This window comes from Myotis yumanensis, unplaced genomic scaffold, assembly GCF_028538775.1.
Source record: "Myotis yumanensis isolate MYYU_CA2020_CCGP unplaced genomic scaffold, mMyoYum1.0.hap1 SCAF_16, whole genome shotgun sequence".
Classification (NCBI taxonomy): Eukaryota; Metazoa; Chordata; class Mammalia; order Chiroptera; family Vespertilionidae; genus Myotis; species Myotis yumanensis.
The window spans coordinates 22,772,086-22,799,537 of record NW_027223767.1 but is presented as its reverse complement, the minus strand read 5'-3'; the positions used below and the strand labels follow the sequence as shown (position 1 = coordinate 22,799,537).

Sequence of the window (27,452 nt, the reverse complement as noted above, 5' to 3'; positions counted from 1 at the left end):
CCCTTCCCGCGCGTGTCGGAAGTTGAGAAGCGCTTGGTGGGGTTCTAGAGTTCGGACCTCATGGCGGAGATCATCCAGGAACGCATAGAGGACCGGCTCCCGGAGTTGGAGCAGCTGGAGCGCATCGGACTGTTCAGTCATGCGGAGATAAAGTGAGCTGAGGACGAAGAAGCGCTGGGGCGGGCCGAGGGGAGGTTGCGGGGCGAGCGTGCCTGTGTGCCGGGGCCAGGGGTGGGAGCACTTATGTTTATTTTCCTAACGTGGCGGAAGCCCGTCTCTCGATGTTGACGATGCCTAGAATTAACTTTTCATTTACTGCAAGGGGACCCGTCCCGCAAGACATACTGACAGCCCTTCCTGGAGCCGGGTCTTGGGGCTGTAAAGGTGATAATCCCAGGGTCTCTGCCCATCAGGCGCCGGCTGCCCTGCGGGTGGTGGGGGAGACAGAACAATTAAACGTTCCGATCGCAGTGCGGTGTGTACTGTGCGGTGACGGGAGATGCTCTGGGGACGCGGAGAGGGCACGAGGGCACCCCGGAGGAGCAGATAAGTCTTTCCAACAAGACTTGAGGACGGGGCCCATTTAATTCAATTTCCTATTCTACCCCAGGGCTTAGCCAACAATGTCTGGCATAACATGGGCACTCAGTAATTGGTTAACATTAAGTCTAATAGTTTTAAATGGTTTTCTGCCACTGTTTCTTCATTTTACAATGACTGAGAATGTACTAATGTGATTAGGGGGATCCTTAAAGTAAACGTTGTTAATGAAATGTAACATAATCAGTGTGGACTCTTAATAAGGGCTCAGTGAATGTTGTTATTAACTAGAGACAATTATTGGTCTTGCATTCTTGTATTCTCCTAAAATGCACATTTTGTGTGTGTATTCCTTAGCTGAATACAGAGTCTTCTCCCATAAGTCCTTGTAGAAATAATAAACCGTTCTATGTAGAGACAATCTAGGTTTTGGTGTGTGTGTGTGTGTGTGTGTGTGTGTGTATTTAGTCTGCATGTCGAGAACTCAGAAGTAAGGAATTTAGGAAAGAGTTGATTATTATTAAAATTTAAGTGACCTGAATTTGGAGTAAAAGGAATCTTTATTAATGCCAAATATAAATAATGCAAAATATTTAAGATTTTTTTTGTTTTAGTTTTTTGCTGGTGGGAATGTTAGTGGTTCTGGCAATTAAGATGATTTTCATGAAAGTTTAAAAATATATCCTGATGCCCTTAAGAACACAGAAGTAATCATGTAAGAGAATACTTGCTTAGGAAGGATAATTGTCTGGGAATTATATGTTTTGGTAAATATGTTTTAAATATATAAAAAGTTAAGAGACTTAATAAAACCCATAGTTACTTAAGCTTTGCTTTAAAAAAAATTTTTTTTTATTGATTGCAGAGAGAGGAAGGGAGAGGGGGAGAAAGATTGAAACATCAATGATGAGAGAGATTCATTGATTCGCTGCCTCCTGCATGCCCCCCACTGGGGATCGAGCTGGCAACCAGGCATGTGCTCTTGACCGGAATTGAACCTGGGACTCTTCAGTCCCCAGGCTGACCCTCTATCCATTGAGCGAAACCGGCTAGGGCTAAGCTTTGCTCTTTTCAAGTGTTACATTTTAAATGGCTTTCTCCTCAGGGCTATCATTAAGAAGGCTTCAGATCTAGAATACAAAATACAGCGAAGAGCTCTTTGTAAGGAAGACTTTATCAATTATGTTCAAGTAAGTGAATAACTTCATGACTTTTAATCTCACACATTTTAAATTAATTGAACGGCCAGCTTGATGTCAATTTTCAATGAAGTTCTAGAACTGATGATTAGACAGGTAACTTATGAACAAAAACAGAGGTGGTTTGAGAACAGCATTGCTCCACTAAAGCTTTAGTTCTTGGCAAACAACATTTATTTGTTTTTTTATGGAGTTAGTAGATCAGAGACTGCCAAAGACACCACATTGTGTATCAGGATTTCAGCAAGCGATTTGACAGACTCTTTAAAAAAAATAATTTAAGAAAAGTCTTTATTGTTGAGAATATTATGGATGTCCCCCGCCCCCATTACTCCCTTCCACCTATTCCCGCCCCACCCCAGGCCTTCACTACCTGTTATCTGTATCCATAGGAATTGCATCCTATATAATGAAACCCGAATATGCAAGTTGACTGAATGGCAGAATGACCGGTTGCTATGACATGCTATGACCACCAAGGGGCAGAAGCTCAATGCAGGAGCTGCCCCCTGGTGGTCAGTGCGCTCCCAAAGTGGGGGAGTGCTGCTGAGCCAGAAGCTGGGCTGATGGCTGGCGAGCACAGTGGCGGTGGTGGGAGCCTTCTCCCGCCTCCGCTGCAGATGGGCAGTAAGGAGCGAGGGGTCCTGGACTGTGAGAGGTCCAGACTGTGAGAGGGATGTCTGACTGCCGGCTTAGGCCCAACTGGGCCTAAGCCGGCAGTCAGACATACCCTGAGGGGTCCTGGACTGTGAGAGGACGTAGGCAGGGCTAAGGGACCCCCTTCTCCCCCCTCCACCCCCCCCCCCCCCGTGCACCAATGTCATGCACCAGGCCTCTAGTATCTATACATATAAAAGCCTAAGTGACCAAATGACCAGTCGACCAGTTGTTATGATGCTCACTGACCACCAGGGGACAGAAGCTCAATGCACAGGATCGGGCTCCCTCCTGTCTGGATTGGGCCTGCGGGGATCGGGCCGAAACTGGCTATCCAACATCACCTGAGAGGTCCCGGATTGTGAGAGAGTACAGGCCAGGCTGAGGGACCCCACTGGTGCAAGAATCTGTGTACCAGGCCTCTAGTATGCATATAAGATCTTTCATTAATTTCTGACAGACTGTCTCTTGTGGGGAAAAAAAAGGAGAGTGAGTTTGATGATAGTAGCTGGTTGGAAAGTTTATGCTTATGTGTCTGTAAGTCTGTCAATTTAGAAAGAGGTTGCCACAAGATTCTTCAGTCCTGTAAACGAATAGACGATTTGAGTGAGGATAAAATATATATGCTAGCCCGGCTGGAGTGGCTCAGTGGCTGAGTGTTGACCTATGAACCAGGAGATCATGGTTCGATTCCCAGTCAAGGGCACATGCCTGGGTTGTGTAGGTGGTGTGCAGGAAGCAGCCAATCAATGATTCTCTTTCATCATTGATGTTTCTATGTCTTCCTCTCCCTTCCTCTCCCTTCCTTTCTGAAATGAATAAAAATATATTTTAAAAGTATATATATATATATATATATATATATATATATATACATGCTAGACTAATTTTCAGATGGGGGAGAATAGCTAATACGTTGGATGACAAAATCAGGATTCAGAAAGAACCCAATAACAAGATGAAATGTTATAAGACTAAAGGTTCTGAGCTTGAATTAAACAAAACTAATGGGCCCTGGCTGGTGTGGCTCAGTTGGTTGAACATCATCCTGTGCACCAAGGGGTTGCAGGGTCGATTTCTGGTCAGGGCACATGCCCAGTTGTGGGCTTGATCCTAGGAGGGAGTGTGCAGGAGGCAGCCGATTGATGTGTCTCGCTTATTGATGTTTTTCTCTCTCTCCCTTTCTCATTTTCTAAAATCAAAAACATATTAAAAAATCACAATAAAATCCTAACGATATATACAACCTGGCTAAGAGTCTTGTATTTGAAAGAAGTTCTAGGGCTCATAGTAAGTTGCTAACTTAAAATGAGCCAAGAGCATATTATGTCAAAAAATAGAATTTAATGGATTATGTTAATGAAAGTAGGGTGTTGGGTAAGTTGAACAGACGACATTGCAAATAATAGGCACTCAGAAGATGTTGGTTTGAAAAAAAGTGTGGAGCAAGCAGTGTGTTAAGCTCAAGACTACATTTTAAGAAGGACTTTGAAAGGTTGGTTGGAAGGCAGCCAGGATGGAAACCTCGTTCTAGGAGGATTTATTGAAGGAAATAGAAGGGTTTAACTGTCAGGAGACTGAAGAAGTGGCAAATCACTTCACTATTCAAATATTTAAGAATTGTGTGTGAACAACATAAACTGATGAACAAAAACAGATCCAGAGACAGAGAAGCATCAATCAGACCATCAAACCTCAGAGGAGGAGTAGGGGGAAAGATCAACCAAAGGACTTATATGCTAGCATATAGGCCTAACCAATGGACACAGACATCAGGGGGGTAAGGGGATGGGGGGTAATGTGGGGATAAGGACACAATGTAATAACTTAATAAAAAAATTAAAAAAAATAAAGGCAGTGCAAATAGAGGAATATGAAAAAAAAGAATTGTGTGTGGATTAGATTGATTCGTTTAGTTTTAAAAGAGAGTATGACTGACTGCCGAAACCGGTTTGGCTCAGTGGATAGAGCGTCGGCTTGCGGACTGAAGGGTCCCGGGTTCGATTCTGGTCAAGGGCATGTACCTGGGTTGCGGGCACATCCCCAGTAGGAGATGTGCAGGAGGCAGCTGATCGATGTTTCTCTCTCATCGATGCTTCTAACTCTCTATCTCTCTCCCTTCCTCTCTGTAAAAAATCAATAAAATATATTTAAAAAAAAAAAAAAAAAAAAGAGAGTATGACTGAAATAAGTAGATTAAAAACATATATAAACACACACTCTTACATATATTTCCACATTCCCCACTTGCACACAACCATATAAACTTGCTATGAGGTATAAGAGGCATTTTATTTTTAGTATTTTTTAATCCTCACCTGAGGATATTTTTTCCATTGATTGCTAGAGAGAGTGGAAAGGAGGGAGGAAGTGGGGAGTGGGGGGGAGAAAGAAACATTGATGTGAGAGACACATCAATTGGTTGCCTCCCACATGCTCCCTGCAACCGAGGTACATGCCCTTGCCTGGAATCGAGCCCGAGACCCTTGAGTTTGAGGGCCTGTGCTCTGTCCACCTGAGCCATATCAGCTAGGGCATATGTGTATTTTTCAGTTTTGTAGAAGTAAGGTGAATTTTCAGTGAATGCTAGACTTACTGTAGATGATGCTTTTTGATAGCAAATTACCTTCTACTTTCTATTCCTGATTTTTATTTACTTTATGATTTTAGCTAAATGTATTTCCTACATATGTAAAATATTATAATTTTTCTTATTTTTGTCTTTTTTTGGTATGTTTTTCTTCCACAGTATGAAATTAATTTTCTGGAGCTGATCCAGAGAAGAAGAGCTGTAAGTAGTTGATTTTCTGGAAGTTTGAAAAAATATCAAATGAAATAGGGTGGCTCTATAGCTAGAACTTGGGTTTGGGAAGTAGTTGGCATTGGTAAGTTGCATGATGATGTACTCATAATGGATGTTTGTAACTATTTGCTTTCTCTGTCAGTACTGTTGAATGACCAAGTAGGAATGCAGCTTTGGATAAATGTAATTAAACTGAGGCTTTGGTGTTTTTTTTTTATGTTCTTTTTAGCGCATCGGGTATTCATTTAAGAAGGATGAGATTGAGAATTCTATTGTACACCGGGTACAAGGCATATTCCGACGAGCTTCAGCAAAGTGGAAAGTAAGTGATCAGAGCTTGCTTAACTGTAAGAGATGTGAAGATGTGTATTATACATATTATGATGTGGATATTCCAATGTATTATCTATTTCTATTCTTATCTTGGATGTCTCAGTACTTAGTCTAATGATGGTATCATTACTTGAAACGACTTATTAAACCATTAAGAAAATTGATCTCACCCTAGCTGATTTGGCTCAGTGGATAGAGTGTCGGCATTGACCTCATTACTTTATAGTTATTCTGTGAGGATGGTGCTTAAAGCAGTGGATTTGATACATAATTAAGGATCAGAAAGTTGTTTTGATATCTCTAAGGAAAGACTTAGATGTGGGAAGATAAATGCTTAGAATAGGGACAGTATCTCAGTAACTTGATTTTCTTCAAGTTCAGCTCTGGGACTGTGACATATTATATACACTAGAGGCCCGATGCACGAAATTTGTGCAAGGGGCTTGGCCCTCACAGCTGTGGCAGCTGACCTCGGCCTTCGCAGCTCTGGCTTCGTCCAGAAGGTCATTTGGCTGTCTGGTCTAATTAGCATAGTATGCTTTTATTATAGGTTATATGGGAAGTACTTTGGATTCCTAGGAATGACAAATTTTGGGTTGCTATTCTTTTTATTTTTTTGGGTAATCCAAACCTAGGGCTATTTTTCCATTGATTTTATTTTATTATTATTTTTTAATATATACATTTTTATTGATTTCAGAGATGGAAGGGAGAGGGAGAGAGAGAAACATCAATGATGAGAGGGAATCATTGATTGGCTGCCTCCTGCATGCCCCCCACTGGGGATCGGGCCCACAATCCAGGCATGTACCCTTGACTGGAATTGAACCCAGGGACCTTCATTCCTCTTTCCGATGCTCTATCTGCTGAGCCAAACTAGCCAGGGCTCCATTGATTTTTAGAGTGTGGAAGGAAGGGGGAGAGACAGAGAGAAACATCTATGTGAGAGAAACACATAGATTGGTCGCCTCCCACACATGCCCCGACTGGCTGCATGCACCCCAGGCTCGGGATTGAGTCTGCAACCGAGGAATGTGCCCTTGACCGGAATTGAACCCGAGACCCTTTAGTCCTTGGGCGGACGCTCTATCCACTGAGCTAAACCAGTTTGGGCTGGGTTGCTATTCTTGATTGAGACCATTTAAAAACTGCATTGGCCAAAACCGGTTTGGCTCAGCGGATAGAGCGTCGGCCTGCGGACTCAAGGGTCCCAGGTTCGATTCCGGTCAAGGGCATGTACCTTGGTTGCGGGCACATTCCCAGTAGGGGGTGTGCAGGAGGCAGCTGATCAATGTTTCTCTCTCATCGATGTTTCTAACTCTCTCTCTCCCTTCCTCTCTGTAAAAAATCAATAAAATATATTAAAAAAAAAAATAAAAACTGCATTGAACAAATTGGATAGACAACAGATTTTGTCTTGGAGCATGGTAGGTGGGAGTAGGGAACAGATTGAATTATTGTGGTTAAGAGATCTAAGGCCTTGATGAGGAAGAGCCTAATACACTAAAGCCGTGGTTGGCAAACCGCGGCTTGCGAGCCACATGGGGCTCTTTGGCCCCTTCAGTGTGGCTGCGAAGTTTCAATCGCACTGTACGTGCACGCTCCCACGTGGTATTTTGTGGAAGAGCCACACTCAAGGGGCCGCAGTTTGCTGACCACTGCACTAAAGGGTCTCATAACTGATGAGATTTTCTGAAATCTGCCTTTGTTTCAAAGTAGTTTTAAATATAAAGTTCAAATTCAGGCAGCTTACTACATTGCTTTTCTTGCAGGATGATGTTCAACTTTGGCTATCCTATGTAGTCTTCTGTAAGAAATGGGTGAGTATTTGGACAGCGTGTCTTGCTCCCTCTTTCCTTCTTTTTGTTAGTTGGCCTTTTAAGCCCCATACTTGCCTCCTGAATTCCATGTTTTCTCCAAAGGTGTTAGGGTGAACAAATGGGAAAAGAACACAAGAAGGCTGAACTTTAGTGTAACATTTGCATATCTGAATGATTCAGTGGCTTTCAATTCAGTTGAAAAGAAAATGATCTTTATGTGTATTTGTTCATTAAAGTTGAAAAAATTTTTTTTAAATTTTATTTATTTTTGAGAGAGGGAGGGAGGGAAGGAGAGAGAGAGAGAAAGAGAGAGAGAGAGAGTGAGAGAGAGTCTTGTATGTGCCCTGCTTGGAGATCGAACCCACAACCCGAGTGCATCGGGACAACTCTCCAACCAAGTGAGCTACCCAGCTGGGGTCTGAATTTTTTAAAATTTATTTTATATTTAGGATATTTAGGTACAGTGGTTTAAGTAGAAGAAAACTATGAGTGCCTTTGTATGCTTACATGCTCCTAAAGATAGCCCTACTGGATTTTATAGATGGTTACAGGATAGATCACTTAGAGATTAGTAGCAGCGATTTTGCTGTGTAGGAAGTATAATTTTTCTTCCTCTTTTCAGGCTACGAAAGCTCAACTTAGCAAGGTATTCTCTGCCATGTTGGCCATTCATTCAAACAAGCCAGGTATGGTGAAACCCTTGTCAATTCTTTTGCAACCTTTTATGTAGATGCATACTATTTTCCTGATAAATCTAAAAACTTATCTTGAAAATGTGAGCTTAGGTACTTGGCCTCAGGAGACTCGGTTCCTGAATAACTGCTTCTTCGTTCATCTCTGCCTGCTGTGTACTGGTTACTGTGTCAGGCATTATATCTGTAAAAGAAACTCTTTGCTCCTTTGAGGGACATTCTATTTGAAGGCAGTCTTATTTAAGGGTTTTCAGAAACTTCCAGGGGAAAAGATTAATGCAGATTTACAAGAGTGACTGGCACAGAGTAGGTGCTCATGTTTTGTAAGAGAAACACTTCTCTTGTGTATACTGTGTGATGGTACATTATTTTACAGTGGAGGTGCCTGTGCCTGTTCTCAAGTATTAGGCTCCACTAGATATTTTACAACACACAAGTCTCAAATAGGCTACATTTGGCACTAGTTTATTCAGAAGAATACAGCAGGACAGCGTAGGTGCCTTTCTTCAGTAGAGTGCTGTTTGCACTTCAGAGGCTAAAAAACAGTTCAGGTGCGAGGGGATGAGTGGGTAGAGGAGCCACTCTGGCTTAGAAGACCCATGGGTGGGCATAGCTTCAGGACCCTAGCCTAGTCCAGATGTGGTTACCAACCATAGGTCACTTTTTTTTTTAAAATATACTTTATTGATTTTCTACGCAGAAGAAGGGAGAGGGATAGAGAGAAACATCGATGAGAGAGAAACATTGACCAGCTGCCTCCTGCACATCTCCCACTGGGGTTGTGCCCGAAACCAAGGTACATGCCCTTGACTGGAATCGAACCTGGGACCCTTGAGTCCGCAGGCTGATGCTCTAGCCCAGCCGTGGGCAAACTACGGCCCGCGGGCCGGATCCGGCCCGTTTGAAATGAATAAAACTAAAAAAAAAAGACCGTACCCTTTTATGTAATGATGTTTACTTTGAATTTATATTAGTTCACACAGACACTCCATCCATGCTTTTGTTCCGGCCCTCCGGTCCAGTTTAAGAACCCATTGTGGCCCTCGAGTCAAAAAGTTTGCCCACCCCTGCTCTAGCCACTGAGCCAAACCGGTCAGGGCCATAGGTCACTTTACCAAAGGTAATCTTGCTGCCCTTTATTAAGTTTATAGGGAAATGGTTAGAATGCACACTCAAGTTTAATTTCCCATCTAGAAGGACAAAAGTTCTGTTTTTTAAGCCTTTATTCCTAGCAGGTATGATAAAAATTTATTTTAAAAATTATGAGCCATTAAAAAAATTATGAACTATTTTAATTAGAGAAAAGAGGAAAATAATTTTATTTCATTGATTCTAAGATGCACAGTTTTTTTCCAACATGTTATCACTTTTAAAATTTGTATGTGACTTCAAATGATGTTGACTTTAGATCTGATGAAATAGTAATAGAACCATAATAACTACTTTTAGATGTTAATATTTACCTGTTTTCTTTAGGATATTCTTTGTAATTTTAGATAAAGCAACAGTACTTTACAGATAACCATTACAAACTCCCTCTCTCCTTTTCCTTCCTCTTTTGATAGGATTAAAAAATTCTTTCAGTATTAAAATTGGAGCATTCATTTTTTGTGTGTGTGCCTAAGTTAGTTACTTTATTAAAATAAAGTCTGATGTTTTCATTTATAGCTTTGTGGATTATGGCGGCCAAATGGGAAATGGAAGATCGCTTGTCTTCAGAAAGTGCAAGACAACTCTTTCTTCGAGCTCTGCGCTTTCATCCCCAGTCCGCAAAACTTTATCAAGAAGTGAGTGTGTGTGTTCATTCCATGAGAGTGATGTCTCACTTTGGTCCTCTGGAGACACACATTCTTTAAGTTAAAAAAAAACTTCCAATTACAGAGGCTAGTGGTTAGTAGGGAGTTGCTGGAGAAAGGGGGCTAAGAGGGTATATTTTGGCCAGTAGTAGGTTTTGACCCTGTACATTTTCTAGGTCAGTGGTTCTCAACCTTCTGGCCCTTTAAATGCAGTTCCTCATGTTGTGACCCAACCATAAAATTATTTTCTTTGCTACTTCATAACTGTAATGTTGCTACTGTTATGAATCGTAATGTAAATATCTGATATGCAGGATGGTCTTAGGCGACCCCTGTGAAAGAGTCGTTCGACCGCCAAAGGGGTCTCGACCCACAGGTTGAGAACCGCTGTTCCAGGTTGTTAGTGAGACATTAAAGCTCCTACCTGCCCATTATGGTTGGGGTGGGGGGCGGGGGGTAGGGAACTGGACCTTACTTTTTTCAGTCGGGGGGCAGGGGTTCAGCCATGTTTATACCTTTGTTCTTATTTTTTTCTTCCCTCCCTTCCTCGTTCCCTCCCTCCCTTCCTCCCATTCACTTCTGTTAGCCTCTCTCCTCCTTCCTGTCCTTTTCTTCCACTTCTCCCCCACCTCCACCCACTTACCTCCTTTTGGCTTCTCTTCCCCTTTCTTGTCCATTTTCTTCTCATTCTCTTTGTCTCTTTTTCTTGAGATAGGTACTTTCTTCCCTTCTTGGTAGACTTACTTCCCCTTGGAGAGGTACACTGGGACAATGATGGCTATACTTTTGATGAAAAAAAACCAAACAAATGTTGGAAATGGTGCATTATTGGAAACTTTGCATCCTTTTCTGAGGTATTTAGTCTTCAAATGAAAATTAGACCTCCATGCTGAGGGGAAAAAGATAATAGGTTTTCATGCTAATTGGTATTGTAGCTGTCCCAACCATATTTTTGTTTGTCTTATAGTAATTTAATGATGTTTTATATCGTACTCTTTTTTTTAAAATACATTTTATTGATTTTTTTTTTTTTTACAGAGAGAAAGGGAGAGGGATAGAGAGTTAGAAACATCAATGAGAGAGAAACATCGATCAGCTGCCTCCTGCACACTCCCTACTGGGAATGTGCCCGAAACCAAGGTACATGCCCTTGACCGGAATCGAACCTGGGACCCTTGAGTCCGTAGGCCGATGCTCTATCCACTGAGCCAAACTGGTTAGGGCTTATATTGTACTCTTGATTCCCTTTGTTTCTTTTCATATTCTACTAGACATTCCTTTGCTGCCTTGATTATTTTTATTGAAAAACTATTTTAAGAATCAGTCTTCCCTGCTGTTAGAGGGTTATTGTATGGTATTTTTATTTATTTTTTCCCCATCACCATTTATTTCCCCTCTCTCCCACCTCTATCTATCCCCCTGGTGTTATTATTTTACATGTTTTTTGGAGGCTTTCAATAAATGTTCATACTTGTATTTTCTAAAATGGGAATAGATTTATTGTTTATTCTTATAAAAAATAATTAGAATTTGTTTATTATTTCATAGAAAACAGTTCTATGAAAAAGTAACAGAAAAAGTATTCTTATCACCCATACTTTATGCCAATTACAGATATTTAAAACAGGTTTTATTTCTGAAAAGTAGGACTATAACATTCTTGTGTTCTGTATTTTTATCTAATACTAGAGGCCCGGTGCACAAAATTTGTGCACGGGTAGGGTCCCTAAGCCTGGCCGGTGATCAGGGTAGATTGGGGCCTTCCTTCCCCCAGCTGCCGGCTGCCAGCCAGGGCCTTTCTTCATTCTGTGCCACCCCCTGATGGTCAGCGCCTGGCATAGTGAGCGGTCGAACTCCCAGTTGGTTGAATTCCCAAGGGGACAATTTGCATATTAGCCTTTTATTATATAGGAGGATGTAATGAATATAGTTCCTGTTAGTATATATTGATCTATAAGTAGTGGTGTTCAAACATTTTGGTCTTCTTTCTATCTTAAATTACTGAGGACCTCAAAGGTCTTTTGTTTATATGGGGTATAGCTATCAGTTTTTATTTCATTGAAAATTAAAACCAAGAAATCTAACAATAGTTATTTAAAAATAAATTCATGATATGTTAATACAGATTAATTATTTTTAGATGAAAGCTCTTCTAAAACAAAGTTGAAAAAGAAGAATGGCATTATTACACATTTTTGTTAATGCCTTGGATATCTGACTTCATAGAGGACAGCTGGATTCTCAGATCTCCTTTGGCATTCAGTCTAGGTCAGTGGTTTTCAACCTTTGCTGCACATTAGAATCACCTGGGAATCTTGTTAAAATCCTGATTTCTGGGCCTCATCATTAGTAACAAAGAAACAGAAGTTCCGGAGAATGAGGCCCAGAAATCAGAATTTTAACAAGATTCCCGGGTGATTCTAATGTGCAACCAAGGTTGAGAACCACTGGTCTAGGTCCGTGGTTGGCAAACCGAGGCTCGAGAGCCACATGTGGTTCTTTGGCCCCTTCAGTGTGGCTCTTCCACAAAATACCACGTGCAGGCGCGCACGTACAGTGCGATTGAAACTTTGTGGCCCATGCGCAGAAGTCAGTATTTTGTGGAAGAGCCGGTATTTTGTGGAAGAGCCACACTGAAGGGGCCAAAGAGCCACATGTGGCTCACGAGCCACGGTTTGCCGAGCCGCAGTTTGCCGACCACTGGTCTAGGTGATAGGGCCCATTATATAGTCTCTGAAAAACTTTAAACTCTTAATATAATAAGAGTAAAAGGCAAGGAACATGTTAGTATTATTATGAAAGTAGTTTTCATCTTGCAGACCACCTAAAAGGGTATCGAGAGCCCCTACATTAGGATTGTAGTACATCATTAGTAAATCATGTTAATCATGCATTAGTTTCTCTTTGTATACCTGATATTATATGTTTGCCATTGATTTTTACTTCAAAATAATTACAGATTCTCACCAAGTTACAAAGATAATACAGTGAGGTCCTGTGTACCATATACTACTCAGTTTTCCCTGATGGTTACATTTTATAATAGCAAAGTAGTATAACATCAAAGCCAAGAAATTATTATTGGTATAATGTGCATATAGTTCTTTTTCTCCTCTCATGTGTAGATTTGTGTAGCCATTGCAATCAAGATACAGAACTGTTCCACCATCAAAGAATCCCCCTCCTTGTCAGTGCCAGCTAGTTTCATAGCAGATATACCACCCCCCCAGGCTTTCCCAGATCCAATTATTATGGCTAAAAAAAGGGCATCTTCTATGTTTCTAATTAAAAAAAGTTATCTCTAAAGCTTTTCAGTTCATCATTTCCCTTCTGTAGTACTTCAGGATGGAGCTGATGCATGCTGAGAAATTGGGGAAGGAAAAGGAAGAATTTGAAAAAGCCAAAATGGATGTGGTAAGAGCCTAATGTGTTGTAACTTATTAAAAATGTATAGTGTTTTGAGCTGCTTAGGTGTAAGAGAAAAATCTTTGGAATGTATTTTTCTTTCCAATTTAATGTCATATTTGGAAACTTTGAGATGAGTCTGGAGTTGACCTGGTAAAATGGGCTTAGTAATAAAAATGGAATTTTGTGCTATAAAAATAGACATTGGGACTAATTGGAGTGATCCTCAAAATTATTACTGATGGAATGGCCAAATGCTACTCTTTAATACTTTATGATTTCATGAAGTGACATATTAATAGAGCTTGAGAAAGATTATGAAATGTGTGGCTTCCAGGCTCCTTTTTTATATAATTTTTTATGTGATAGAATAGTTTTAAAGAAAGAAGTTTCAGAATGTTAGAACTGAAAAAGGAACTTTGCTATCATCTATTGTTATGGTTTTGAACTCTGAAATTAATAAAAAATTCATTGATTTTTAGAGAGAGAGAGGAAGGGAGAAAGAGCGAGAGAAACATCCATTTGTTGTTCCACTTATTTATATATTCCTTGGTTGATTCTTATATGTGCCCTGACCAGGGATCGAACCAACAACCTTGGTGTATCGGGACAATGCTCTAACCAACTGAGCTACTTGGCCAGGGTTCTGAAATTTTTCATCCAAATAGAGTTGTACAGAGAAGGGTCAATAGGGCATGTAAAATTTGACCTATTCTGGTCTAAATGGGGAGTGATGCCTTAAGCCAAGTGATCCCGAACCACTCCAGGAGCCTGAGAGAACATAGTTCGAAGATTAGCGGTCTTATTCAGCTACACATTTTATAAGTGAGGGAATTGTCAGAGAGAGATGTGATTTGCCAGAGATTATATGGCACAGGTAGTCTAGGACAGTTCATTTTTATCCTATTCTTTTTCTACTTACTTCAACTACCTGTTAAGTTACGTTCAATGTAACACTCTTTAGGGAAATCTTGATTATCCTGAAGAAATCCTTACGGGTGAGTTGGCACGGATCATCTACAAAAATTCCATAAACATAATTAAAGGTAGGTATCTTTTGAAAATCTATTTATGATGGGAAAGTGAAACAGTTTACTTATAATGAGGAAGACCTTTAGCTAATTTTGAAAATTTCTGTTAAAAATTCTATTAGAATATGTATAAAACTCTGATTGTAGGAATAGTGTCCTGTTTCTTTCAGAAAACTTATTGCCCCTTAGGATATACTTGAACATTTCAATAAGTTTTTATTTAGTACTTAATTCATGTGGGGAGTTGAAATAGATGATTTAATACATTTCTTTATGCCCTTAAGAAGTTTAGAATAAAGCTACAAGTACTTATAAATACTCCAAAATATTAATAATGGCTTTGCTTGTGTAATGAAACTATGGGCGATTTTTGTTTCCTGCTTTGTCCTATTTCTCAATTTAAAACAAACTAACTTCAGTACATCAGGAAGGTGATACTTTTAGAGTAAGGTGATACTTCAAAGTCTTACTTCCCTCTCCCACTTTTTTAATTTTAGGTGCAGAATTTCATGTGTCACTGCTTTCAATTGCACAGCTGTTCGATTTTGCTAAAAATCTGCAAAAAGAAATTTATGATGAGTAAGTAAAATAGTGGAAAGGTGGATATGGCTGTTCTTATTTTGTGGTTAGGGTTTGAGGTTGGATATTTACAAAGTGGTGAAGAAGATACCACACTAAATCCTTGGAGGGAAGCATTGTTTTAGGACCATTGTACCATAGTAAATCATATTAAAAATATATATTCCTGGAGAAGTTGTTTGATCCACTTACTGGCTTCCCTTGGAAAATACTTTGCCTTTATTCAATAACAAGTAAATCCTACAATTTTTATAAAAATCTGTATTTCTGCCAAAACCGGTTTGGCTCGGTGGATAGAGCGTCGGCTTGCGGACTGAAGGGTCCCGGGTTCGATTCCGGTCAAGGGCATGTACCTTGGTTGCAGGCACATCCCCAGTAGGAGGTGTGCAGGAGGCAGCTGGTCGATGTTTCTTTCTCATCGATGTTTCTAGCTCTCTATCCCTCCCTCTTCCTCTCTGTAAAAAAATCAATAAAAATATTTAAAAAAAAATCTGTATTTCTGCTTTCCTGGCATGTCTTTTGCCTGTAAAATGAGAGTTGTACTCACGAATGTTTATTGTTGAGTGCTGCAGGTGACTTTATTTATTTATTTTTAATCCTCACCTGAGAATATTTTTCCATTGATTTTTAGAGAGAGTAGAAGAGAGAGGGAAAGACAGAGAAATATTGATGTGAGAGAAACACATTGGTTGGTTGCCTCCTGCACGAGCCCAGACCAGAGCCTGGGCTGGGGAGGAGCCTGCAACCAAGATATGTGCTCTTGACCGGAATCGAACCCAGTACCCTTTGGTCTGCAGGCCAGCGCTCTATCTACTGAGTCAAAACAGCTAGGGCACTTTATTCTTTAATTCTGGTTATATGGTTTTGAATTACTTGGAGCCTACCTGTGGGTACTTCACTCTGAGGTAGTACCCCTTCCTTTCACAGGAGATAAAGTAGAATGTGAATCTGTTTTCTCTTTAGACAGCTTCAGGGTTTTGGTAAAGGATTAGGTGTTGCTTTTTCTCTGCCTTTATTTTAGAAATGCAAGAGCCTGGATATACTAAGGTTCTCCAGGGCTCAAGGAGGATTGTGTCCTCATACCTCCCTGCTGATTTGACTTTGAGAGCTAACTTGAAAGTTAACACTGAAACCTAATAAATGGCGACAACTCTGATCATCCATAGACAAAATTTATACCGTGAGTGTGAAGGTAACCTGAAGAGCCTGCTTATGGTAACGGATTGTAAAGGGCTGCCTTGGATACATTTATAGAGCATAGGGAACTGTCTTTTGGATACCTGAATTAGTCTCCTGCCATAGGATTCATGCCAGTAAACTGTTTTCCAGCCTTCAGGCTCTGCACACAGATGACCCTCTCACTTGGGATTACGTGGCACGGCGAGAATTAGAGATCCAGCCACAGCCAGGAGAAGAGCAGCCTGCAACAAAGCAAGCCCGAGCACTGGAGATGGGCCGGAGGGAGGAGCGCTGCTGCGCTGTGTACGAAGAGGCTGTCCAGACTCTCCCTACAGGTGAGCTGCACCAAACCACGGTGCGGTGTGGAAGCAATGGTGTTCATGAACAGGAGACCGAAGCTCCCGTCCCGTGGCCAGGTCGCTTTCAGGAGTCTCCGGTAGTCTACAGTGTACTTGGCTTTCCAACCTGTTCTTTCTCTGGATGTGAAAGATGGAGCTTTTATGACCTTCCTTGACAGTAGGGATATATATATAATATCACTTCCCCAAATAAGTGAATACATACATACATATATGTATTGTATTCATACATATATACATACATATATATATGTATGTATGTATTCACTTATTTGGGGAAGTGATATTAGGAAGATTGTTTAATTATAATTCCTTAATTATCTTTTAATATAGATTACTTCCTAATTTTGTAATATTGAAGTATTAAGAGGGCATATATAACATGGTTTTCAATTTTTATATTTATGTCATTACTCAGTTGTTTTTTCCCCAGTGTCTGAGATGGTTTATTGGCTGTAATCAGAATAGCTATTCCCCTCCACTCCCCCATCAGATTAGTTTAATCCCTTCTTCAGAGGAGTTTTCCCTTCAAAGGAAAGATGTATGATGATTGTTAAACTAAGAATTGGTGATTGATCAGTGGAATCTCTCTGACGTTTTCAGAGGCCATGTGGAAGTCTTACATCAGCTTTTGCTTGGAAAGATTTGCTAAGAAGACAAGTAATCAGTCCCTTAGAGGGCAGGTAAGGACGTGGTCACAGGGCTGAGGAGAAAGTGACTACCTTTTGAAAGAAGGACAGACTCTTGGGGCCTGGGACAGCTTCCAAGAACCTCATGCTTATTGCTCTTTCTCCTTGAGTGACCTGTCATTCTGAAGGTCTGAGTCTGCTTTGCCTTATCCTGGTCCCTGGGTCAGGAGGTGCTCTCTTGCTGGGCTGTGCTTGGGGCAGCTGTCCAGCTCATCTGATCATAAGTGAAACCACCTCAGTCCCTTCTCCCAGCTCTCAGAAATGTGCGAAACTGCATTTGTTCCTATCGGAGGCCAGCAACCTCTGCTGGGATCTTGGTGATGACGTGAGGCATTTTTCTGGTTCCAGAGGCTGGAAAGGACCATGACTGCATTCAAGAAGGCACATGAACTCAGACTTCTACCAGAATTCCTGTACAAGCAGTGGGTAAGGACACCAACATTCACTGCAATTATACGTATTCAGTTCCAGTGGGTTCGTGCTGGTGTCATTGTTGTGATACACATGGTATGTGACTAAGACCATTCGGAAGTTTGGTATGTGGATGTAGAGAGTATTTACATTTGGCTCTCAGTGTTAGTTGTATAACAAAATGAAACCTGTACCAGTAAAGGGAAGAATGTTATAGAGCGGGAAATACTCAGAACAAGGAGTCACCGTTTGGTTGATTTGTCCACACTTCCATCTTTTACTGAACATGCCTTACCTAGCTTTAATCTAAATGCCTGGCCCAGGTTAACCATTGGTACAATTAAAACACATTAGATGTGTTCCCTGTGTTTCAGAAGCTGACACTCTAGTAGGAGGCATAGTAACCCATTCCTTCCCCCAGGTGGGTAAGGATTATTGTAGAGACCAGAGTAATGTGCTGTAGGAGTACATAGTTCTAGATCAGGTTTTGCCACTTAACAGCGAGGTGACTTGGGGAAATCACTTAACCTTTCTGAGTTTGATTTTAAAATAGTGATAGCAGTCCTTGTTTTTGCCATATCACAGAGTTGTTGAGAGCATAACATGAGATAATGAACGTGTTAGTGTATTTAAATACCTTTGGAGGGAAAAAAAGGTCCAGAATCTTTATATTTGTTTAGTGCCTTTGATTTGTGTAACTCCTGATTCATATCAGTATACAATTTTTATATAATTACAACTAATGTTTTGCTATTTTGTATTCTATTATTTTTACATTAACATTCAAAAATACTTTCTACGTATACTTACATGGTGCATATCCTGTACAGTAGACTATTATACCGCTACTGAGGTGCCCTTCTCCCGCTATAGTATCTATGTGGCAAAAATCCCAGACCTGGGTGAGTTCAGCTGTCCCAATTCGAGTTACTGAATGCTGGCACGACAGTCCCACCCTGTATATCCAGATGGGCTTTGCTTTGAGTATTGTCTTGGCAGTCACGCTCTCTCCTTATTGCTTATTTTGCCATTCACCACTCTGGCTATTTCAAACATCCTCTGCTCTCCAAATCTCTCGTTTTGTTCTTCCTAACCCTATCACCTCATCGCTCATTCAGTGACCTTGCCTTTAATGAGAGTGCCTCAACATACTGCCGCTGAACTTAAGCTTTGCTGATTTCTACATCCATCCTTTGTCCAGATGAATCCCCACCGAATGTTCTTTTAAAATTGATTTTCAGATTATTCTGTGGCTTTCCACTGTCCTTTGGGTAAAGCTGCTCAGTGTCATTAATTTGGCCCCTGCCTGTATTTCCAGCCTCTTTTGCCAGCCCTGCAGTTTACATCCTACCCCTCCAGCCATTCTAAACTTGGATTTCCTTTTGTATCCAAGCTGTCTCTCACCTTCAGCCTCTTGCATATGCTGGCTGGAATCTCTGCTTTTCACTTAAGCCTGCTTTTTCTTAAGTCTAAATGATGTTTCTTTATTGGTTGGAGGCCTTTCTCATCACTGCCATAAGCCATGCTTTATACTTCGAAAGCAATGATGCTTTTTCTGTCATGGCACATATCAAACTGCTAGACTAGAGGCTCTGTGGGTGGTAGAGAATGCACCTGATATTCTCATGATTGAATTTAGCAAATACAGCATGCAATAAAAATCTTGCTGAGTGAATGGATTATATACTCCCCTTTTATTTGCTGTTTCACAATTTTATAAAATTGAATTGGTTTTAGGTTTTTTTTCCCTTGTTAAAATAGTGTGTTGCCTGGCTGGCGTGGCTCAGTGGTTGAGCGTTGACCTATGAATCAGGAAATGACGGTTTGATTCCTGGTCAGGGCACATGCCCTGGTTGTGGGCTCAATCCCCATTGTGGGGTTTGCAGGAGGCAGCTGATCAATGATTCTCTCTCATCATTGATGTTTCTATCTTTGTCTCCCTCTCCCTCTCTGAAATCAATAAAAATATATTAAAAAAAATAAAATAAATAAAATAGTGTGGATACAAGCATTTTGAACAGATTAGATTTCCTTCCATTGATATACTTTTGGGCCATATTTGTTAAAATATAATTCCCAAATATAAGTTGCAAACACTTTTATGACTCTTGTTACATAATGTCAAATTATATTTTAGAAAAATTGTACCAGTTTATAGTGTGCTCAACTCTGAATGAATAAACTTTTAGTTTCCTTACCAACCTACAAATACTGGTCTTATCTTTACTGATTTTAAAAAAAATATATTTTTATTGATTTCAGAGAGGAAAGAAAAGGAGAGAGAGAAACTTCAATGATGACAGAGAATCATTGATCGGCTGCATCCTGCATGCCCCCTACTGGGGACCAGCCCACAATCTGGGCATGTGCCCTGACAGGGGAATGGAGGGGTGACCTCCTGGTTCATAGGCTGACACTCAACCACTAAGCTATACCTGCCCAGCTCTTTACTAATTTTTATATTCTATTTGGTGGATATGGGTTTTATTATAGTGAACTATTTTATTAAAAACTTAACTTTCAATCTAAATTATTTAGGCCTTCTAATTTTCACCTCTTCCCTATTTTTGGATACCACTTGGGAGTAGGAGCAGGGAACGGAGGAGGACTTGCAAATTGTCCACTTTGTGCCTGTTTGGCAGCCATAGTGAAAGGCTTAGTGGCAAGGCTATTGAAACTGTTGCCTCCTTTCCCCCCATTACATAGATAATTTAGCTCTCAGTATTAATTTTCCACTGGTCCTTTGTTTTATCCAGATTGAGTTGTTGCTGCAGCATGACTTACTTAAGGAAGCTCTGCAGGTGGCAGTGGCCGGGATTGAATTGTTTAGAGACTCTGTGATGATGTGGCAGATGAAGCTGCAGGTGCTGATTGATTCCAAGAGCCCTGACATAGCCAGTGTTTTTAAAGAAGCCTTTGCGTCCCTGAAACCCCAGGTCTGTGAGTATTTCATTCTATTTGGGAAACCTTATAAGATTTCAGCCAAAGCATAGTTGGAGTGTACTTGTCTCGTGAGAGCTGGCCCTAGAGTATGTTTGTACTTGTCTCATGAGGGCTGGCCCTAGAGTACATTTGTGATTTAAGGGTCAAGAGTAGAAAAATTTACTTCCATTTAATGGCCTATTTCTAATTCTTTATTTGGAAATTGACTATGTAAAGTTTTATATTCCATCTAGATACCCTACAAGTGAGAAATATTAATAGTATATTCTCACTTGTTACAAAAGCTGAGCTTAAGCCTGATTTTTAAAACACATGTATATTTCTAAACTTTAAAGGTTAATGGACTAAACCTTAAAGCTTTGCAGTGAATCTTTTATATTAGTAGGAAAAAAGTATTCCAGAAGTTAAAGTGGGAAAAAAAAATCTTAATTATTTTATTGCTCATATGCGTGTGCCTCTGAGACATGAGTGAAGGTTAGATAGTTCAGCCTAGATAATTAGTACTTGTGTTGTGGGCCCTAAAGAGCAGAGACCTCGGTAGGTATAGGTCTGACTAGCTATTGGCTGTTAATTAACTAACAGATAATCAATTATAATAACTACTAGAGGCCCAGTGCACGAATTAGTGCACAGGTAGGGTCCCTCAGCCTGACCGGTGATCGGGCTGATAGAGGCCATCTTGCCCAGTCCCAACCAGGGCTGATCGGGGCCGGCTGGCCAGGGGGAGGGGTCCATGGGAGGTTAGCCAGCTGCGGGAGGTTGGCTGTGGGAGCACATTGACCACCAGGGGGCAGCTGCTGAGCACCTGCCCCCTGGTGGTCAGTATGCATCATAGCGATCGGTCAACCGATTGTTTGGCAGCTTAGGCTTTTATATATATAGATAGGCAACATTCCTCAGCATAAGGGAACTAGAGTTAACAGGAGAGTATTGCTTTGGGTGACTTGTTTAGAAGGCTGTATTCTGGCATGTCATTCCTGGTCACAGAAGCTTCTGTCAAAGCGAGGACAGAGTGGGAATGAATCCATGATTGTCTTAGGAGGAACGTGTCTTTATAGCGACTAGTTTTCAGAGTGTAGTGCTAAGCTCTCATTTCCTAACTTTTTTTTTATTATGAGCAGGTTTGTCTGCCATTGTGGATTTCTTGGGCAGAGTGGAGTGAAGGTGCCAAAAGCCAAGAAGACACTGAAGCCATCTATAAGGTATAGGCCCGCTCTGAGTTTTGTAGTGGGTAGGGAATGAGCAGATGGGATTACTGGTTGGTTAGCTTTAGGGTTATTTCTATAGCAGCTCTTCCTAAAGCACTATTTATTGAGCAACCTGGGATGGCTCTGGGAAAATGGGTTTTGATATTTATAAATTTCCTCACACAGCTGTGTCTTTTTTTTGAATTGTAGAAAGCTATTTTAGCTGTCACGGGTGCTGACTCAGTCACTTTGAAGGAAAAGTACCTGGATTGGGCTTATCGAAGCGGTGGCTACAAAAAGGCCAGAGCTGTGTTTAAAAGGTACTCACAGATGTCCATAGCTGTACTCGTTTCTCCACTCCACACGCAGCTCCTCATACACAGATTACATGTGTCACAAATAGTATCTGAGGAAGTAATCCCAGAGGCTTTTCAACAAGTTTTATTTGTTTTTTGAACAGTAAAAGCAAGTCGTACCTATTATGAAAAAGAAGAAAAAAGAGATAACTAAATATTCATTCTAATCCCTCCATCAAGAGAAAAACTCATGTTGCTATATCATCTTAAAATTTGTCTGTCACATATTTGAAATTATACTATAATTACATTTTATTTATCACTTTTGTTGGTGAACATTAAGCCTGGCCTTTTCCCTGTCATTAATAATTCTTCATAGACATTATTTATTAAAAATAGCTATATGGTATTTCACTCTGTAGATGTGCCATAAGTTATTTGGCACAATAATTCTGCTTTGATGAACATTTCTGCATAAATATATCCATGTTGGAAACCATTACCCTAGAAGATATTCTTAGAAGTAGAATTATTGGTCTCTTTCAAAAGACCTTGGGATGTAGTAGAAGAGGGAACTTAAGACTCTGAAAGTAAGAAAGAACAGGAAGAAAGCCGGATAGGAAAGAATTTGGTGGTGGTGAAGAGTATCATTGGAGATTGAAAGCATTGAGTGACTGGTGGTTAAGTCCAGTCCTTGCATTGAATTGTGGGCAGATTTTTACTGAACCATGTTTTGTGGTGGCGGTGGCTGTCATTATGGAGGATAACGGTGCCCCCTCTACTTTTTAGTTTACAGGAAAGCCGTCCATTTTCAGTTGCTTTTTTCAGGAAAGTAATCCAATTTGAAAAAGAGCAAGTAAGTGTTCTTATTTATTCATTTCTTGTCTGGGAAAATTGATTAGTGGTCACTAATTTATGGCAGCATTTTAATATTTAAAAAGCTCATTATAATACAATATAAATTTCTGGTCCCTTTGTCTAATCCCTTTTTTTCATAGAGATGGTTTAGAAATGGTAATCAGACAAAGAAGAGAATGTACCTCTCAGGAAATTGAATACTTAGATGTCACCGCTTATAGGAAGCCCTCCCTGCCAGGCTGGGCGAGGCACTGTTTCTGCCTCCACAGCATCCTGTTTATCTCTTGTATTGGGTTATGAGGTAAAGAGTAGGCACCCAGTAACTGCTTCTGATACATATATATATATATATATTTTTTTTTTTATATATAAATAAATATATTTATTGATTTCAGAGAGGAAGGGAGAGGGAGCGAGAAATAGAAACATCAATGATGAGAGAGAATCATTGATCGGCTGTTCCCTTTGGGGAATCGAGCCCACAACCCAGGCATGTGCCCTCTCTGGGAATCGACCGTGACCTCCTTCTGGTTCATAGGTGGATGCTCAACCACTGAGCTATGCCAGCTGGGCTGTTTCTGGTATTTTTAACAGAGCACATGAGTGAGGAAAAATACAGGAAAGACTCAGAAAACTAATACATGGATATCAAATGTATCTAATCCCATTACAGTAACACAACCAACCATGTTTGTTGTTACTTTTATTGTTTTCTTTAATTTTTTGTTTACTTATATACACAGTTTTTACTGTTTTATTTTATTTATTAATTTTAGAGAAAGAGAGAGAGAGAAGCATTAGCATTTTTTTATTGTGAAGTTAGTACCCACTCTTTGGCTTGGTGCATAATTAATCAGCATTTTAATTTAGTCTTTGTAATTACTCTAATACAGGGGTCCTCAAACTATGACCTGCGGGCCACATGCAAATACAAATATTGTATTTGTTCCCGTTTTGTTTTTTTACTTCAAAATAAGATATGTGCAGTGTGCATAGGAATTTGTTTATAGTTTTTTTTTAAACTATAGTCCGGCCCTCCAACGGTCTGAGGGACAGTGAACTGGCCCCCTGTTTAAAAAGTTTGAGGACCCCTGCTCTAATATATCATTATCCTTGTTGTATGTGTGAGGATCCTTTCAAGGTCAGAGGATTTAAAAAGTTTGCTAAAGGTCACCCTGGCCATGTGGCTCAGTTGGTTAAAGTGTTGTCTTGACTAGTTTGGCTCAGTGGATAGAGCGTCTGTCTGCGGACTGAAGGGTCCCAGGTTCTATTTCAGTCAGGGGCATGTATCTTGGTTGCAGGCACATCCCCAGTGGGGGATATGCAGGAGACAGCTGATCGATGTTTCTAACTCTCTATCCTTCTCCCTTCCTCTCTGTAAAAAATCAATTAAAAAAAAAAGTGTTGTCCTTTGTACCATAGGATTGCAGGTTTGATTCCCAGTCAGGGCACATACCAGGTTGGGGGTTTGATCCCAGGTCGGGGTGAGTACGGGAAGCAACTGACTGATGTTTTTCTCTCACATTGATGCTTCTCTCTCTCCCTCTCTAGATTCAATGAAAAACATATCCTTGGGTGAGGATTAAAAAAAATTTGGGAAAGGTCATATAACCAATATTTATATATATTTTGCCTCAATAAAAAACTAACTCACTCTCTCTCTCTCTCTCTCTCTCTGTCTATATATATATATATATATATATATATATTTATTGATGTCAGAGAGGAAGGGAGAGAGAGATAGAGATAGAAACATCAATGATGAGAGAGCATAATTGATTGGCTGCCTCCTGCACACCCCGTACTGAGGATGGAGCCCACAACCCGGGCATATGCACTTGACTGGAATTGAACCTGGGACCTTCCAGTCCGCAGGCTAATGATGATCTCTATCCACTTAGCCAAACTGGCTAGGGCTAAAAAGTTTTAAGGTTGACACAGCTAACATGTGCTAGAGGCCAGGTATTCAAAAGGAAGACATCCCTAGCCATAGGGAGTAGAACCTTCTGCATTTATTTATTTTAATCCTACTCCTCCCTCAGGGTTTTCAAATATACTTTCCTGTGAAGCTTCCATATTCCTCCCACTGAGAACTAATTAGGCTTTTTTCATGCTACCATAGCAAAATGCTTTTTATCACTAACTTTTACTTCACCCTGGAAGTAAATGCATATGACTTTTCTCTGAGTAAGTTGAAAGCCAGGCTATGCTCATCCTAAGCCCCAACCCTCCTCTCCTTCAAGTACCTAATAGATGGTAGCAGTTTAACAATGTGGTTGAAATGAATTTGTGACATTGTAAATTAAGGTTTTGAGGCAAGATTCTCTGATTATTTTTGTTAGGAATCCTGCAAAATGGCGAACTTGAGAGAATATTATGAGAGGGCTTTGAGAGAGTTTGGATCTGTAGATTCTGGTAAGTAAACTTTAGCTATAGGCACAAAAGTCTGTTTGCATGTGTGATCTGTAACCTATCAGTGTGGTTAGAACAGTGTTTCTTAACTTTTGGGTCATGGCCCTCTTTGAGAATAAAACTTGCTTTCTTGCCCTGCCTGTTCCCTCACTTGGTGCATAAGTACTTGCAGATAAAACTGTTAGTTCTTGAATAGAGAAAGATTTGATTGGTTTGGTTCTCTTTAAAAAATGTGGCATTTGTAAGGGAAAGGTTAATAATGTGGTCAGAACAAAAAGGAATGGGAGTTACAGTAAAGGGGCGGTGGCACGCTAATTGACGTTAGTTGTCATTGACTGTTGCCGCATTGTCCTCATTTATAGGACTTCTGGGTGTAGGTATGGCATGTAAATTCGCACTCAAAAACTGACATGTGTAGTTGTTAAACCCACATTTTAAAAAATGCATTAGTTTTTAAGAGGTTTCAACAGACTTTCTGATGGAATGCATGAAAAAACTTGTTTACTAACCCAAACAAGTTTTGTTAAGAATGGTAACAGGGTTATAGTGAACTCATTGAGGTCAGTTTCACCTTGAAAGAGACTCAACAAAATTCTGCCTCCAAAATATTTAGTCTATTTGAGTTTGTAAAATATATAGATTACTATGATTAAAGTGAAGTTTTCTACTTAAAAAAAATAGTTTTGATATATCTAGTGTAAAGATGATGAGAGAGGTATTTTTTCACATAGGGTTCTATGGAAATCACAAGAAGTTAAGTTTCTTAGAAATCTTGTGGTACATTGATATTAAATAATTAAGTTTACCTAATAAAGCCGCATCCTTTATCTAATTGCATGTTTATAGTAAGTTTTTGGTTCCCTTTAAAGATCTTTGGATGGATTACATCAAAGAAGAATTGAACCACCCCCTTGGTAGACCTGAGAACTGCGGACAGATCTATTGGCGAGCCATGAAGATGTTGCAGGGAGAGTCAGCAGAGGCGTTTGTAGCTAAACATGCTATGCATCAAGCTGGCCATTTGTGAAAAGAAGAAGACCACAGCCAACCTTGTAAAATAGTATCATGAGCCCTCTGGGCAGGTTTTGTTATGAATTCGTCTGCAATTTACAGACAAGATTTTGAGATATGTTATAATTTTGTGTTAATCTTTAATTCCAGGAAAGAGAACTGCTGTTTCATGGCCAGAGGCTACTTGTTGAGGCTGGATCTACTGTAGGCTCTAAATGTTTTCCAAAATATGTGGAAATCACACAACTGATTAGAGTATTTCTAATCTCAACCTAGGGGCGGGTTGAAATTTGGAGAAAGTACAGTTCTGTTTGTTTATTCTCTCCTTATTATAAAAGTATACATGGTATGCATCTCTTGTAGAAAATATGGTGAGAATAGAATAATGGAAATAAAATAAAATAAAAGTATCCTGTCATCATCTGGAGTTACACTTAGTAATTTGATTTCCTTGATCAGAATTGGATTTATTCTCTTAGATCACTCATTCAGTCATTCATAAGCAGGAAAGAAGGGAAGCTCTTTGGGATGGAGGTAGAGGTTGGAGGAACAGAGCTGGATGTCCTGAGAGCTGGCTGAAGTAGCAGAAAAGGATGCTGGGTATTGGGGAAAAGTCCTTTAAGAAGATTAAGACATTATAAAAGTGTCTTCTATCACTGGGACTGACCTGCAGAGCAATGTTTACTGTGGGCAATGCCTGGCAACCAAAGGGCAGGGATAGGGAGTAGATTAGAGCGGCAGAGAAGGGCTTCAGAGGCGATGATGGAGGATGGCTTGGAGCAGAGAAGGGCATTCTGGGAGCAGGGGAGACAGTTGGTATTTTATATTTTTAACAAAATGTTACTGGGAGAAGCATTCAGTACAGTTTACATATGTTTCACTTAATGGTTTTTAATATAGCCTTAAAAACATTTAATTTATAGCATTCCTTTGAATAGATGAGCCATGACTTGCTTTATTAATCTCATTTGTAATTTTTTAATTATAAATGCTGTTGATGAAGATTCTTATAAATCTTTTTATATCCCTGGTTATTTGTTTAGTAGGTTGACATATGACAGAATTATTAAAGGATATAACTTTTTAAGGAATATTAATTATTGTCAATTTGCAATGTATGAAAATACTTTCAAGCAATGTACGAAAATATCAGTACTTTTGGGTGCAGTGGATATTTTATATTTTTATCATTTTAATAGGTGAAAAATGACATGTGCATTTCTTTGACATTAATGAAATTAATGTGTTTTTC

At 40.0% G+C, this 27,452-nt stretch overlaps 1 protein-coding gene across 1 annotated transcript; it reads left to right on the top strand.

Annotated features, from left to right (window-relative positions):
• On the top strand, positions 1 to 27,452 carry UTP6 (UTP6 small subunit processome component). The gene is made up of 19 exons (XM_070393787.1): positions 1 to 152; positions 1,646 to 1,730; positions 5,146 to 5,187; positions 5,429 to 5,521; positions 7,305 to 7,352; positions 7,975 to 8,038; positions 9,713 to 9,831; positions 13,177 to 13,254; positions 14,210 to 14,291; positions 14,774 to 14,855; positions 16,185 to 16,369; positions 16,997 to 17,076; positions 17,431 to 17,508; positions 20,250 to 20,429; positions 21,558 to 21,638; positions 21,834 to 21,943; positions 22,709 to 22,775; positions 25,120 to 25,192; positions 26,059 to 27,452. Exons 1-19 carry the CDS (start codon positions 61 to 63, stop codon positions 26,214 to 26,216), a joined length of 1,797 nt encoding a protein of 598 aa, XP_070249888.1. The 5' UTR covers positions 1 to 60; the 3' UTR covers positions 26,217 to 27,452.

Bases quoted from the DNA above. Each gene is read 5' to 3' on its own strand.
- UTP6 (XM_070393787.1), top strand. From the start codon at position 61: ATGGCGGAGATCATCCAGGAACGCATAGAGGACCGGCTCCCGGAGTTG. The intron at 17,077-17,430 runs GTAAGGACGTGG...TTCTGGTTCCAG, and splicing joins ATCAGTCCCTTAGAGGGCAG to AGGCTGGAAAGGACCATGAC. The intron at 17,509-20,249 runs GTAAGGACACCA...TGTTTTATCCAG, and splicing joins AATTCCTGTACAAGCAGTGG to ATTGAGTTGTTGCTGCAGCA.